The 16,718-nt window shown below is 40.6% G+C and overlaps 1 protein-coding gene across 2 annotated transcripts in view; it reads right to left on the bottom strand.

Annotated features, from left to right (window-relative positions):
• slc39a10 (solute carrier family 39 member 10) overlaps positions 1–16,718 on the bottom strand; it is a 62,971-nt gene that overhangs the window by 5,096 nt on the left and 41,157 nt on the right. For both annotated transcript variants that reach the window (XM_008117276.3, XM_008117275.3), the window contains 5 exons: positions 13,601–13,822; positions 9,410–9,530; positions 7,625–7,996; positions 5,805–5,885; positions 1,799–1,989 (listed from right to left, as the gene is read on the bottom strand). In XM_008117276.3, the coding sequence (XP_008115483.2) occupies positions 1,799–1,989; positions 5,805–5,885; positions 7,625–7,996; positions 9,410–9,530; positions 13,601–13,822 (987 nt within the window). The remainder of the gene's footprint in view (positions 1–1,798; positions 1,990–5,804; positions 5,886–7,624; positions 7,997–9,409; positions 9,531–13,600; positions 13,823–16,718) is intronic.

The raw sequence follows: 16,718 nt of genomic DNA, 5'->3' as shown, positions 1-16,718 counted from the left end.
ATTTCTTTTATTTACTATAACATAACAAGTTGAAGGAATATGTTATCGACCCCATGGCCTTTGTCCTGTGGGGTCTGCCCGCAGGATTCAATACTGTCCCCCATGATGTTTAACACCTACATGAAATCGCTGGGAGGGATCATCCAGAGTGTTGGAGTTTGGTGCCGTCTGTATGCAGATGACCCAACTCTATTACTCATTTCCACCTGGTGCTAAGGATGCCATCCTGACCCTGTCAGCTGTGATAGGCTGTATGAAGATGAACACATTGAAACTGAATCCAAACAAGACAGAAGTACTACTAATCAGTCGTTGGGGGTTGCAACCTGTACCAGATGGGGTCACATTTCCCCTGAAGGCACAGTTTCGCAGTCTGGGGGTCCTCCTGTACTTAGGGCTGACCCTGGATACCCAGGTGTCGGTTGTGGCTGGGATGGCCTTCGCACAGCTAAAGCTTGTGTGCCAGATGCACCCATACCTTATAAAGCTCGAACTGGCTATGGTAGTACAAGACTTAGTCACATCCAAGTTAGATTACTGTAACGCACTCTACATGGGGCTGCCCCAGAAGAGCGTTCAAAAACTTCAACTGGTTCAAACATAAGCAACTAGACTGCTTACGGGAACAGGATATATGAAAAGAACTACTTTGCTTCTGAAGCAGCTACACTGGCTCCCAGTTTGTTTCCGGGCACAATTCAAGATACTGGCTTTAGCCTACAAAGCTCTAAATGGCTTGGGCCCAGCCTACTTGAGACTGCATCTCCTCCAACCAGTCCACACGAGCCCTGAGATCACCAATAAGGTCCTTCTCTCAGTCCCACCACTGTCACAAGAACGAGATAGAGGGCCTTCTTAGTGGTCGCCCTATAGCTCTGGAACTCCCTCCCGAAAAAGGTGTGATCAGTCCTCTCTCTATTGGACTTTCATTCACAGATCAAAATCTTTCTGTGGAAGCAGGTCTTTCCCAATAACCCATAATAGGAAATGACCAGGTTATTACAATCAGTTAAGGCTATAAATAATATTTGCCTGCTGTCCCATGGCTGTTTCTGTGAGCATTCCTACATAAGCCATTGTGGCTGTGAGGAAATGGCGAACAAGTTTCAGAGTTGGGGCAAACAGAATGCACAAAAAGATGGCATCTGTCTCTAGCCTCTTCCTGGCAAACGTTTCCCTCATAGGTTAAGGAAAATGGGGAAGGATTAGCTTGAGGAAGGCATGAGCCACAGGGAAGGAACATGCACAATCTGGGGGCCACAATTTGTGATAGTAACTTAGGACATAGGCATGTCACTCCAGAAGTCTCTCCTTTTGCAGTGCCGTTCATATGACTTGGGTCACATGGAAACTGCCCCTGCTTTTTCCCTCATCAATCGCCTTGTGGAGAGAAAAAGTGAGGTATACACATAAACATAATAAGAATAACAACAACAGCAGAAGCAGCAGCAACAAAAACAACAATAATCTTGCTCCCTCCTGGGTTTACATGGTCCAACGATTCCAACTTTTATTTGCAGCCCTTCAAAGACACCTACCCTTTAAGATATATTAGGATTTCAATTCCCACTGTTCCCCAACAATCCTCCAACCACAATGCAGGAAAAAGCCCTAGGTGACAGAAACTACAGGTAATTCAAGAGGAAAGTGGGAAAGTATAGGAAAGAACTGTAGCCTGTTATCTTGCATACCAAGTGCTCCAATGCTGGACATGACATACAGAACTCATTAAAGAACACTGACATGTGCAAAGATACGCAACACTCTTGTGCACAACACAGGCTGGTGTGAATCTTACCATATCTACAAGGGCGACATAGAGGAACATGCCAGCAGTGATGGCAAAGATCCAGAGGGTGATGTTATTGGCGTACTGTCCCACAGCTGTTCCTATAAGCATCCCTACATAAGCCATCATGGCTGAGAGGAGATTGTAAACAATGGCCTGCTTCACAGTCATGCCTGCTTTCAGAAGCACAGCGAAGTCACCTACAAGGTAGACAAGAATACAATTATCATAAGCATGGCTATGGCTCCTTATCTTGATCAGAGAGGCTTCCTTTACAGCAGGGGGAGTCAAATTTCACTCTTCAGAGCCATTTTCTGTGGTCTCCAGGGGTCAAATATTTTGCTTTGAAAAGAAAATTCAAATACGCTTTATAGGAATGTGGCGGGCATTCCCACCACATGTGGAGACCTCAAGTTCCCTCGTGGTTTCTGCAAAACATTTTAAAAAGTTTTTGCCCTCAAAATGCCCTCCAGCTGGCACAGGTCACACTTCTGCCACACTATGTAGACAACCTTTTAGATAGCTAGCCCCAAATGGGATCAAAAATCTGTCCTCGCACTTTATTACTGCTCTTATCCTCCTTGCTGTCTTATAACCATGCACTTTACTTAGTAGCCTATCCTTTAAATCACTGTTGAACTAATCCACTCACCCATGATAAGAGAAACTGATTTTGGTTGCTGGTTGATGCCTTTTTATATATTGCTATAATGTTGTTTTATTCTATCTACATTGCTGAACTGTATTTTTATGTCGTATTTTATATTGTGTTGTTCGGGCTTGGCCTCATGTAAGCCGCCCCAAGTCCCTTTGGCGAGATGGAGGCAGGGTACAAAAATCAAGTTATTATAATTTTATTATTTGGGCATCTCATGGGCAAATTTAGATTCAGAACATGCCCTCTTTAAACAGGAAGTACTTAAGAAATTGCTTCTGTTCATTTTGTGTCCTCTCCTAGCTCCAAACGTCTCAGGATGATCTCCAAACATAGTGTAATATACCATATGGAGTAGGAGATGGAAAACTTGTTTTAATTTTTTGGTGGGAGGGAGGTGTGCAGAGGTGTGGATCTCCAAGGTCTCCTGAGGGGTTAATCTGCCCCCCAGCCTTCTACAGGAATCCCGCTTCTGATAATCACATATCCTCACTGTTGTAAGACAAACGTGGTTTGATAATCAAACAGTTCTGAGAAAAGAGCATTTTCTATTTATATTTTCAGGGTTCACCTTCCGCTATATCTATGTTAAAAGTAACATCTACAAGTAGGCTAGAAGCGTATTGCTCATATGTGCCCTGGTGCTTGTGTATGCTGCAATAATTTCTTTATTAAGCAGAAACCTGGGTACTTAATTTTTCTAGCAAGAGAGAAGAGGACAGTGAAGTATCAGAAAGGAGGAGGGAGCATCCAATCCCATGATATGGCCCTATAGGCTCTTAACCATGGTTACTATGGAGGCCAAAGAGCAACGAAAGGAAACTGCAGCTATGAGGAACCTAGTGTAAAGGCAGTGGCAAGAGACAAAGGTCACAAGCCCCACTTAGCGTGGCAACAGCATCCCGCCCCATTACCTCTCTCTTGCCCAAAATGGAGAAAAGCAACTATTTCTCCACCTGTTTTGGCCCAAAGCAGCAATAGGAGATGGGAAATGAATAATGCCATTTTGGGCACATGAGTTGGAGGGAAGCAGCCATTTTGAACAGGGGCTTACTACATAAACCTAATCTTCCACCCTTTGTGAGGCTTATACAGTAATCCCTATTAAAAATGGCTGCTCCCACCTCAAGTGAACAAAATGGCAGGGGAACCCAGTGATCACTGAGCTGTTACAATATGCTTCCAGCACTGACTCATGGATAGGTTGAGTCAGGATTTTGTGGTAAATATTTTTTGCCAAAAAGTTTGACTTATGCAGTGATATATGGAATACTAGTTGACAATATTCTCACTATAATATGGTGTTGTGAATCTGGTGGTTTTTATTTCCCCGTCAGCACAAATCTTTTGGATCCAAGAGGCATCCCATCACTCTTGCCACTAACTGGATGCAGTACAAAGAAAAGGAGAACAGAAATCAAAGCAGCATCTTTGAAGCAGTAAAGCTGGCTGGCAGGCTTTAAGTCAATGACATGATCAATTGATTCCTTCCTCCATCCCCACCAGCTTGCAGGAGTAAGAATAGTGCCTCAGTATACTATTCTGTGTTGAAGTTCTTACGACGGGCAGACAGAGAGAATATAAAAACACCTGAGACGTGAAGCAGAATGACCCATAGCTGAAGAGCAGATCTCTTCTGACATTCTTTTGGGATTTCAAATCCCATCTGCCTTTGCTAGCACAGTCACAGTGAGAGATAGAGATTTCCAGCTTCAAAACATCAATGATAAGGTTATAGGTTTCCCATCCCTGTTTGAGATATTGAGGCATATGGATGGGCAGGAGTTCCCCATGCTCCAGGTACAATGCTTGAGGGCTGAACCAGAAGTATAAGAAGCAGCTGCCTGCACCAGAAACTGCTGAGAAATCAATATGATCTGAGCAATGGTGTATGTGTTTTGTGAAGATGGTAGAGTGCCTTAAATTGTATTAAAATTAGGGGTGGATTTGCTATAAGCTGTCCTTGAACCTGGCCAATTGCTGACGGCATGCTCCCTCATATTAGCTTGTCTTCTCCATTGTTGTTGTTGTGTTTTTAAGTTGTTTCTGACTTATGACAGAAGTTTAGAAGGTGTGATAAACTAAAGGTCACTCGGTGGATTTCCATGGCTGCGTGAGTAATCAAACTCAAGTCTCCAGAGTTGTATTTCAACACTCAAACTGTTACACCAGGGGTCCCCAAACTAAGGCCTGGGGGCTGGATGCGGCCCTCCAAGGCCATTGACCTGGCCCCCGCCCCCAGTTTTAGACTTAGGCTCACCCAAAGTCTGAAATGACTTGAAGGCACACAACAACAACAATCCTACTTAACTTGACAATCTCATTGGCCAGAAGCAGGCCCACACTTCCCACTGAAATCCTGATAGGTTTATAGTATGTTGGTTAAAATTGTTTTTATTTTAAAATATTGTATTGTTCTTTCATTTACTAATATTGTGCTATGGTAATAATATAATATATTGTGTATACATATAATATTGATAATAATATTATAATGTAATACAATAGAATAATTATTTATTTATTACAGTATTTCTACCCCACCCTTCTCACCCAACAGGGGACTCAGGGCGGCTAATAATACTACAATATAATAATATTGTATAATATGATAATATTAATTATATTTTATATATTAAATGTAATATTACTAATAATATTATGGTATAGTGGTATAGTACAATATAGTAATATATAATGCAAATATTATGCTATGCTAATAATATAATATATTGTATGTACATACAACTTGTAAGCTGCTCTGAGTCCCCTTTGGGGTGAGAGAGGGTGGGGAATAAATGTAGTAAATAAATAAATAATTGTTGTTTTTTTTTGGGGGGGGGGTTGCACTACAAATAAGACATGTTCAATGTGCATAGGAATTTGTTCGTGTTTTTTTTTTCAAATGATAATTCGGCCCCTCAACAATCTGAGGGACCATGAACCGGCCCTCCACTTAAAAAGTTTGAGGACCCCTGTGCTACACCATGATGGCCATGTAATCCTGCTATTCTTGCATTGGTCCTATGCTAAAGGACACCTAAATATATATGTATATTTAATATCAAGATAGTTCTGTGCCATAATGTAGCACCAGTGGGTGGTTTGCATAGTTGGTCTGACATGAGACTACTCTCTGTGGGAATGGGGGCGATTTGTAGTTTTCATGTTCATTATATTTCAACGAATTCTGAAATGTTCAGAGGTCTAATGCAGGGAGATCACACACATTCTGAGGCTCTTTAGTTACATTACTGAATAAAACTTATACATTTTTGGAGACAAACAGTGGCTTCTTTGCTATGGTTACCACATTAAAAGAGGAAAGCATGCACTGTTGACTTCAGATTAACTGATTACCCAATTCATGGGGAAGCTCATGACAAAATACTGCTACAGAGGTGCTGATTCCTCCCGTCAAGCCAGCGCTGAAAGCTGCTCCTGTGTTGGGGAGAAAACAAAACAGAGAATGGTTATATCAGTTTGGCTACTGTGAAATGAACGGTCAACAAAGGGACAATAAACAGAAACCTCTTTGTTCAGAGGCTCTGCAAAATAATAGCTGAGCTTGTATGTTGAGTGCCTACGGTTCCATCTTCTGTCCTGTTACAAATCATTGTACACATGCATATATACACATGTGCGTTTTGGTAAAAGATACTGAATTGTATCTGAAATCTGGATGAATCTGAACATCTTACATGGAAGAGAGTTATCAAGATGTACAACTCAGCTTTGATTCTGTCCTCCAACATTAAAACTCTGTATGTATCCCAACTGCTATCTTACTCACTTTAGTCCTGTGGCACATGCCTGGAGAAATATGGTAGGCCAAAAGAACATCATATTGTTAACAGCACTAAAAAACAAAAATGAAGCCCACCCACCATATATATTGATATTGTTAAGACCAGCAGCTGAATGGTGAAACCCTTTCTTGACTCTTATATTCCATTTAGAATAGATAAGACAAGTAAGAAGGCTCAAAGTATTTGTTCCTTCTGATATCTGATGGAGAGGCTCAAGGCAGAGGTAGATATATACCCATTTGGCTGATGAAACAAAGTAGTACTTGTAGCTGTAGACTCTAGAAAAACATTTCCAAAACTTTTTTTCCAGTTGTTCTGGAGTTTGGCTCCCAGAATCCAACCACTGACCAAGGCAGCTGAGGCTTTTGGGAGTTGAAGTCCAAAACACCTAGAGGACTAGAATTTGGGAATCTTTGCTCTAGAAGATTTAATAAGTCTGTGAACAGAGATGGGCTAACAAAAATATTTATGGATAAATTCCCTTGGCAGACATACTTCTGAAGCTGAATTAAAGTACCTATAGAGTTTGCTCTAGCTTTATGTGGCCATCTGAGATTAGAATAGGCAGGGCTTCTTGTGGTCCTATGGTCAAGGAAAGCCTGCATTGCTAACAGAGACACCCAAGAGGAGGTTCCAATTTGCTCCTCCCCACAATGCAAAAAGATACATAAGTGGGTCCTTCACAAAGTGGTTTACTCCCTGTCCACTGATCTAGGGACAGTATTTGCCCAAAGACACGAAAAGCTCCTTTTCTCTCACTGAGGTTGTTCCTATACTTCTCCATAACTGTAACTAATTGGAGGCCGTAACGTCAAAAGGCTCCTAAAACTCCTGGCACAAAGTGTAATGCAGTCTGCTTGAAGAGGCGGGTGGGAAGGGGAGAAGGGAACACAACTTCTTCGGCTGAGCTGCTACGTGATCTGCTATATTGAGGTGGCCACCTTGAGGTCAGCCTGATCAACATTTTCATTTAAAACCAGGAGCTCAAGAAGCACATGTCTGGTTTTGAAGTTTTGAACTGTAGCTTTGGGCTTGTGGCTTTGGCTTTGAAATGAGACAGATGCTCCTAGAGCAATTTGTTTTAAAATGAAAGCCATTAACACATCAATGCAATTTGGCAAGACGACTGAACATTCAGCAAAAACTCATAAAGAAGACATAGGACCTTTGCAACTGTCTGCCTTAAAACAGCAGCTATCACAGAATGGATTAAGCAGACAGAAGGTTTACCCTTGTGTGAAAGACCTTTGTTCCCCCTTCCAAAGTTTTATCTTTTTTTTTTTTTGTATGGAGCCTCTCAAGTCAAGGGAATTGATGCAGTCACAGCACCCCATTTTATGTACCCTCCCCAAGATTCTTCTTTTTGCTTACCAATGGCCAGACCATCACTGAAATTGTGGATTCCATCTCCCATGATGACCATCCAGGCTATATTTGCAATGCCGGTGTCTTTCAGGTCCTTCCCAGACTGGCAGTGTCCATGGGAGTGGTGTGAGTGTTTGTGTGACCAGAGGTGGTTGTGCTTCCCCACTGCGTTCTTATCTGCTCGGTGGTTGCTTTGGAAGCCCACCTCAGGGAGATCGTTGTCCCGAACGGCATGGGAGATGTCATTATGGGAGTGGAGCATACTGTTTTCCTCCTCTACAGACAGGAAGGCCTTTGGTAGGGAGTCCAGCTGCCCATCTAGGTCAGTTAGTTCAGTTTCATTAAGACGATCATCGGATAAAACAGAATCATCTGCCCCTGTGTTGAAAGAGCCAAGGAAGCCATGTATGTTAATTCGGAATGGCAACTGAGTTTTAATGAAGATAAAGATATTGCCAATTCTTTCCCCAAACTCTAATTATGCACATCAGCTGGTAAAGAAAGTAATGTTCCTAAATATGTGTTGAAGGCTGCAGGAACAACATTAAGAACATGAAAGAGGGGGCCTGGATCAGAGCCAAAGACTAGAAGCTCAGTATTCTGTTCACACCATGGCCAAGCAGAAGCCCCAACATAAAAGTCCACAAGCAGGACATAAGAATAAGAGATCCCTTTTATTTATGTTCCCTGAGAACTGGTATTAAGAGGTTGTGGGGACTGCTTGCTGGATGCCAAAAGGAGATCCCAAGAGAGTCCCCACTGCCTCCATATTGCAAAGGTCCGGATTTTTCAATAAGATGATATATGAAGATATCTTTTAAATCTGCAGAGATCCTTTAAATCTAGAATACATCTGGATAATCAGGTTTATTCCAGGTTGGAACAGATTAGCCTGAAACATCATCTGGATGACTCAGGCTAACCTGTTTGCTATCCCACATTACGTGACTATGGAGATGGGGCCTAAGATACAGGTCTGATCTTACTGAGTATTTTTCCCCAAATCAAGTCATTTAAAATCTTGCTTCTTTCTAGTTCTGGAGCATTTACATTTCAATGTTTTCAGTTTGTAACTATTTTTCATTTTTTCTTTTGTATGTAACTGTTCCAGGATTCCTTTATCCCTCTTTAATTAACAGGGTTGTAAAAATATCATGTAAGTAAATCTATTTCCTATGCCTTGTACTTAGGTTATTTGCCTACCTCTAGAATGCAGAAGTTGTAAAATTTATTTAACTGAACTCCTGCTTATTTTCTTTATAGGCCATCTAGACACCAGAACTGTGAAATCCATACACATTTCTATGTGCCCATTATACAAATTCCTAGGGACAGAATTCTCTAATTCTTACATCCCATTTGCACATTCTTTTGATTGATGGATCTTGGCATCCTAGTAATAGAACAAAATAACTTCCACAAGCCTGAAAACTGCCTATTCCTGGATTCAGAGGCTAAAAAAAATTGCTTCATTAAAAAAGGTGTCCCCTCTCCCATTAATTGGGCTTTAATACTGCAGCTCTAGCAAAACAGTGCCTACATGTATACATGTCATATAAAAATGAAAGAAGACTACAAAAAGTCTATATAATCAGTTTATTGAACTGCTTGGAATCCTACAAATACTTTAACTCGCATTACTGTCAATTAATACATATTTATTGAGGAGGCTTTATACACAAGTGTGTAAAAAGGCTACCAAACCAGATTAACAGTTGTCCCAATGTATGTAAATGTTTTGGTGCAACACAGAGAGAAAGGAACAGAAGCTGCCTAATAATAAATGGTTACCAGCTAGAGGCTTGAGCTGAAGCCAGTCAGCATCGGGTCTGTTTAGTTTATGATCTGAGAGTTTCCTCCCAACTGGCGATTCATCAATAATCTGTTTTTTCTTACACCATTTCTGCTTAGTCTGAAAGAGAAGATAAAAAAGACCTTGCTGTTAAGTGTTAACCTGTAACAACAGGATCCTAATGAAGAAAAAAGGTGTAAGGGACAGCTACCTATGGATACTGAGCCCATAGTCATTTATGATGCCAGAATCATTCAGATGCAGAATGTTTGTCCAGGCACCTACACTGTTCTGGTGCATTCCCTCAATTCATAACAAGTCTCCTACAGACGCTATGTATTTAGCTCTCCATTCAAAACATTCATGTCTATCATTCCCACCATTCTGGTATGTTGTTCCAAAGGATCTACTGATCAGTACAGTATTTCTGTTCTTCTTCCAGGGGATCTCTATGTCTGCGAAGTAAACCCCTTGAATGTCGCAGAGTCCACTTGTCTCTCTGGCACATCTTGGGGGTGTTGCTGCTGTGCTAGACACACAACATACTGTCTGTTCATGACTGTGAATAAGACGTCCTTCCATCCATATATCCATGGCACCCCCTGGTCTTTTCTTTTCCAGACACACAGCCTGATTTGTGCTCCTTACAATGATGCTCAGGCCCACTGCAGGGTTCCCAGCACAGCTGCAACACCCAGCTGAGGACACAGGATGGGTAAAATATGTGTTTGTGTGTGCATATACATTCATCTAGATATACATTCTCAGTAAATTGCTCCACAATCCAAGAACCATGTGCATGGGAAAGGAGTTGGGCTGTGTCTTTTTTATTTGGCCTTCTGAGTACAGAATTGGCTCTCATGCTACTGCTCTGGAGGGAAACTTGTATAGCTACTTGTAAAGGAAAAATTATAATGAATATATACAATATCTATAAACCATATCCCACTCCAGATCTGGTGCCTTCTGGGCAAGCATCAGCCAGTTTCTCTTCATGTGAAGATCTCTAGCATCTAAGATCCACCAGAGTCAGAAAAATAAATAGCACTGTATCTGCCATAACAGCTTTAGTAATGTTAAGGAAAGAGAACAAATGAGTACAAAGGGAGGGATCAGAACTTATTTCAGGGCATCTTTATTTAAATCAGTGATTCTCAACCTGTGGGTCCCCAGGTATTTTGGCCCACAAATCCCAGAAATCCCAGCCAGTTTACCACTGTTAGGATTTCTGGGAGTTGAAGGCAAAAACATCTGGGGACCCACAGGTTGAGAACCACTGATCTATGTGCCCAGGTAGTGATCAAGATTTTAAAGGGAATAACGAAATAATCATGCCATATTAACCTCTAACTTCTAAATCAGATTAATCTGGTTTCCAGAGAAACACAAGCTCTCGGTCTTTAAAGATTTCAATGGAATTTTTTTTAAAAATCAACACTTTCAACATATAAAAAGCTGTCTATGTGTAAGGACCAATTACCTCCAACATACAATTTCTGATGGCAGCAGTTAGATTTTATCATTACAAAATTGCTTGAGGTGGCAACTTCTTTTTCTCAAATTAAGTCATCTTATGGCTGCCTAACCATCTGACAGTCCCAATCTTATTGCTTTTACCCTCAAGGAGAAATAATCGAGTCTGTTTGGTTCCTCTGGTCTCACATCCTTATCAACAGCCAAGCACATAACAATCACCAGAAGGATCACTAAAGTCAATTTTTGTACCATTGTGAACCAGTTAGTCCTTGAAAGGAATGGCCTACACAGTGGCTTGAAAAAATATACCATAGACATCTATCTGGTACAACTTTTGACAATCCAGTAAGTTGCTTTTTCATAAGCAACAAAAATGTATGGGCAGTTAGATTGGTCTCTTTCACACAATATACGGTAGTTATAGCATTTTGACCCCACTTAGTTCCATCTGATTTTGGTTTTGTTCTGTTTAATATTCTCAGCCAGATAGCTCCTTTGATGCCTTGGCTAAATCAGAAACCCTAGGAAGATTCCACAAGATGCAGCAATGGCCATTAAAGCGAGATAATTAAGTACTCTAATTGCATAGTGTGAAAGTGTCCATGGTTTGCTCAGATGTGGATGACACAAATTAATTGTGTCAATGCTACATTGGAAAGCTTGTTTTATCCACTCTAGGCCAATGACTATCATTGTTACACAAAAAAAGAAAATAGCCCCAGCATAGCAATGGATCACACACAACAAATCTAGTTTTGGCAGTGCACCATACACACCGAATAATATGATCCATGTTGGTTTTGTTAACGGGCCCTTTCACAGTGCATAGTGATAGCATGATGATTCCACTTTAACCCAACTACAACCTCCAGCATTCCATAAGGAGACAACCACCACAGTTAAAAGAGAATCATAACATTATAACTGTGCAATCTAAAAGAGTCCTTAACCTCAAAGGAAGAAAAAAATTGTCCTCATTTCAAAGAGAATCACTTTTCATGGGACATTTCTCTTCGAGGCAAGAAAATAGTAACTCTGAACTAGGCCTCCAAAAAACGTCCTCATTGGCCTGCTGCAAATGCTGTAAACGTCAGAGCATGAAATCTACGCATTTTTCATTTCCCCCAAAATAGAAAACCTAAGAGCCCTACAACAAATTGTCCATTCAGATACTTAGCAGGGTAACCTAAATTCTACCTTAAATCCTAGGGAAATAATATTTTAGACTCTGTTTACTTCCAAAAGCACATACATTACATCTCTGAGGAAAGTAAGTAAAGCCAAGTAACAGAATTGCTTCACTCAGTAGTTCTGAAATCTTCCATTTTGGGGAGTGGGGCGGGGAGCTTTTTATATACTGTTGCAATAACTGAGTTTGGTTATTAAAAATATAGGTTGGGTATCATTTATCGAAAATGTTTGTGATCAGGAGGAGTGTTTAATATTTTGAGGGTTTTTTTCAGATTTTCAGATTTCGGAATACTTGCATATACATAATGAAGTACCTTGGGAGATGGAACCCACGTCTAAACACAACATTCATTTGTTTTTTTATACACCATATACATGTAGCCTGAAGGTAATTTTAAACAATATTTTCAATAATTGTGGGCATAAAACAATGTTTGAACACACTGAACCATCAGAAAGTAAGGGTGTCACTATCTCAGGCAACCATGTGGGAGTATTTTGGAATTTTGGATAAGTTCAAGCTGTACTTAAGCATAGGTTTCACACAGAAGTACCATTCACTTTGGGATGCTGCAGAACCTGCTGTGGGATCACAAAAATCTGTTGCTAGTTCACTCTTGATTGTTTTTTCCAGACCTGGTTAATGCCAGAATTACTCTCAGAACACTCTTTTACTAGATGGACTAATCTATATATATAAAAGAGTGATGGAATCCTGGCAACCGACAAAACAACAAAACTAAAGGCCCCCCAACCTCAAAATTTGACAACACAACCCATCATCCAAGCCTCCAGGTTGATACAACAAAAAGAAAAGAAAAATAAAGTCCTAATTAGAGGGAGAGGAATAATTGTTTTTATCCAATTGCTGCCAGTTAGAAGCCTAAGCTCTGCCCCCTTGGTCTCCTAGCAACCCAGTCAGCCCAGGGCACAGGCAGAGTTAGGCCTCACTTAGGCCTCTTCCACACTGCCTATAAAATAGAGATTATCAGGTTTGAACTGGATTATATGGCAGTGTACACTCAAGGCCGTTCCACACAGCTATATAACCCATTTATAATCTTATATTATCTCCTTTGAACTGGATTACCTTGACTCCACACTGCCATATAATCCACTTCAGTGTGCATTTTATCCAGCTGTGTAGAAGGGGCCTCATATAATCCAGTTCTAAGCAGATAATATAAGATTATAAATATACAGTAGTGTCTCTCTTATCCAACATAAACAGGCCAGCAGAACGTTGGATAAGTGAATATGTTGGATAATAAGAAGGGATTCAGGAAAAGCCGATTAAACATCAAATTAGGTAATCATTATACAAATTAAGCACCAAAACATCCAAAAAATTGACAGTTCCTCAATACTTTATTTCCCATACCGCCATAATTCACCACAGCAACGCGTGGCCGGGCACAGCTAGTACAATACAAATTTTGTCTACAAGCCACTTAAAAACTCAGTCCCCTCGATAAAATACTTCCCTCCCCGATATCAGAATATGGAAGACATCAAAAACCTACCCTTTGTTTGTTGTAGTGCTTGAACATTCTTAAGCAGTGTTCGATAATGAACAGAAGGTAAATCCCACCAAGAGCCACCAGACCTTTCAATACCGCATCATACTCTTCGAGGAAGCTGTGGACCAGTCCCTCGTGTTCATGGGAATGCCCATGGAGATGCTGCTGTTCGTGCTGGTGGTGACCTTGGCCATCATGGTTACTGTGGTTGTGCACCCCTTGGGACTACATGGTAGGGAAGAGAAAGACGCAGCATTAGTATTTCCTGAAGTAAAGCCAACATGGCACTCCTTAACTAAAGAGAAATACAAAATTAACTTTCCATTCTCCCCCAGTGCTCCCCCCACCCACTGCATACCCTTCTCTTTGTGAGGCTTGAGGGACTGTTTTAAAAGAAGCATAATTGATGAAATTGAAAGCTTTGAGTTCATACTGACAGTTTATACACAAAAGAAATCTAAATGAAAAAAACAATTGAGCTTTAGGAAATCTAAATTAGAAGACAATCTATATATATAAAAGAGTGATGGCATCACGGCAATTCACAAAACAACAAAAGTACAGGCCCCCCAACCTCAAAATTTGACAACACAACCCATCATCCACGCCTCAAGGTTGATACAACAAAAAGAAAAGAAAAATAAAGTCCTAATTAGAGGGAGAGCAATAATTGTTTTTATCCATTTGCTGCCAGTTTAGAGGGCTAATCTCTGCCCACTTGGTTGCCTAGCAACCAAGGGACAGCCAGGTTTCAGTTAGGGGACAGGCAGATTTAGGCCTCACTTAGACTTCTTCCACAGATTATCTAATTTGCACTGGATTATATGGCAGTGTAGACTCAAGGCCCTTCCACACAGCTATATAACCCATTTATAATCTTATATTATCTGCTTTGCACTGGATTATCTTGACTCCACACTGCCATATAATCCACTTCAGTGTGCACTTTATCCAGCTGTGCAAAAGAGGCCTCATATAATCCAGTTCTGAGCAGATAATATAAGATTAGAAATATACGGTAGAGTCTCACTTATCCAACGTAAACAGGCCGGCAGGATAAGTGAATATGTTGGATAATAAGAAGGGATTCAGGAAAAGCCAATTAAACATCAAATTAGGTAATCGTTATACAAATTAAGCACCAAAACATCATATTATACAACAAATTTGACAGAAAAAGTAGTTCCAAGCGCAGTAATGCTATGTAGTATTTACAGTAGAGTCTCACTTATCCAACACTCGCTTATCCAACGTTCTGGATTAATCAAACGCATTTTTGTAGTCAATGCTTTCAACATATCGTGATATTTTGGTGCTAAATTCATAAATACAGTAATTACTATATAGCATTACTGTGTACTGAATTACTTTTTCTGACAAATTTGTTGTCTAACATGATGTTTTGGTGCTTAATTTGTAAAATCATAACTTAATTTGATGTTTAATAGGGTTATCCTTAATTCCTCATTATCCAACATATTCACTTATCCAACGTTCTGCCGGCCAGTTTATGTTGGATAAGTGAGACTCTACTGTACTGTATTTACAAATTTACCACTAAAATATCACAATGAATTTAAAACACTGACTACAAAAACATTGATTATGAAAAGGCAGACTGCGTTGGATAATCCAGAACATTGTATAAGCGAATGTTGGATAAGTGAGATTCTTCTTTAATATGAAATAATTACTGGGGTAGAATAATGCAGAACAATATAATCTCTAAAACCAGGACAGTAAATAAACAGGGGAATCCCACACAGGAAACAATCAGGGCCAGCTAACACCTCCCAACAAAGTATTCCCATCATCAAAATCAGGCAAATCCTCTGTTTTCTCAGGGCCACAGACAGTAGAAGCACATAAAATATCACAAACAACACCACTCTGAAAACAAGGGAATTCCAGACAGGAAACAATCAGGGCCAGCTAACACCTCCCAACAAAGTATTTCCATCATCAAAGTCTGGAAAATCCTCTGTTTTCTCAGGGCCACAGACAGTAGAAGCACATAAAATATCGCAAAGAACACCACTCTGAAAACAAGGGAATTCCAGACAGGAAACAACCAGGGCCAGCTAACACCTCCCAACAAAAAATTCACTCAGGGAGGAAACAGCCAGGCTTTAAAGCTGCAAGGCCATTACATCCTAATCATTTTTCCTAATTGCAGCATTCATACTTGCCTCCAGCAAACAAAAAAAAACCAATCAGAAATATTGTATATTCACAACCTTTAGGAAATAATATCCCCTGATGGCGCAGCGTGTTAAAGCGCTGAGCTGCTGAACTTCTGGACCGAAAGGCCACAGGTTTGAATTGGGGGAGTGGAGAGAGCCCCCACTGTTAGCCCCAGCTTCTGCCAACCCAGAAGTTCGAAAACATGCAAATGTGAGTGCATCAATAGGTACTGCTCCGGCAGGAAGGTAACGCCGCTCCATGTAGTCATCCCACATGACCTTGGAGGAGTCTACGGACAACGCCGGCTCTTCAGCTTAGAAATGGAGATGAGCACCAACCCCCAGAATTAGACATGACTGGACTTAATGTCAGGGGAAAACCTTTACCCTTGACCTTAACTACCACCAATTCCTCAATACTTTATTTCCCATACCACCATACTTCGCCACAGCAACGCGTGGCCGGGCACAGCTAGTAAATTATAACTCTCCTGAGCTGCAAGCTCCCATTCCAAATGTTCTGGCATGGAACAATAATACTGTGGTACTGAGGGTGTTGATAGTGATATTTTCTTAAACTGAAAGACTGGTTTATTTCCTTCGGACATTAAGAACACAGGTCTTCTGACAACAACATTGGTTAACTATTAGCCTCTAAAACACAGAGAGAGCAATGCAGAGCTATCAAATTCAATAGAACTTCTACCAGGTGAGGAGTGTACACGCATAAGACTTTTTATCTATAGTATACTTATAGCAACCTTTTTCCTTGCCTTCTTCTACAGATATTAGTGAACCTACTCTTGTCATTGTACAGCCACCATTCATCTTCTATACTGATCCATGATCAGAATAGTAAAGTATAAACGTGTAGTTTGAAAACCTGTAGAAGGGCCAGGAAATCTCGATTTTTAACAGGGTTGGTTTGCTTGAATTCT

Source organism: Anolis carolinensis, chromosome 1 (genome assembly GCF_035594765.1).
Source record: "Anolis carolinensis isolate JA03-04 chromosome 1, rAnoCar3.1.pri, whole genome shotgun sequence".
NCBI lineage: Eukaryota > Metazoa > Chordata > Lepidosauria > Squamata > Dactyloidae > Anolis > Anolis carolinensis.
This window is presented reverse-complemented; position numbering and strand designations above follow the sequence as displayed.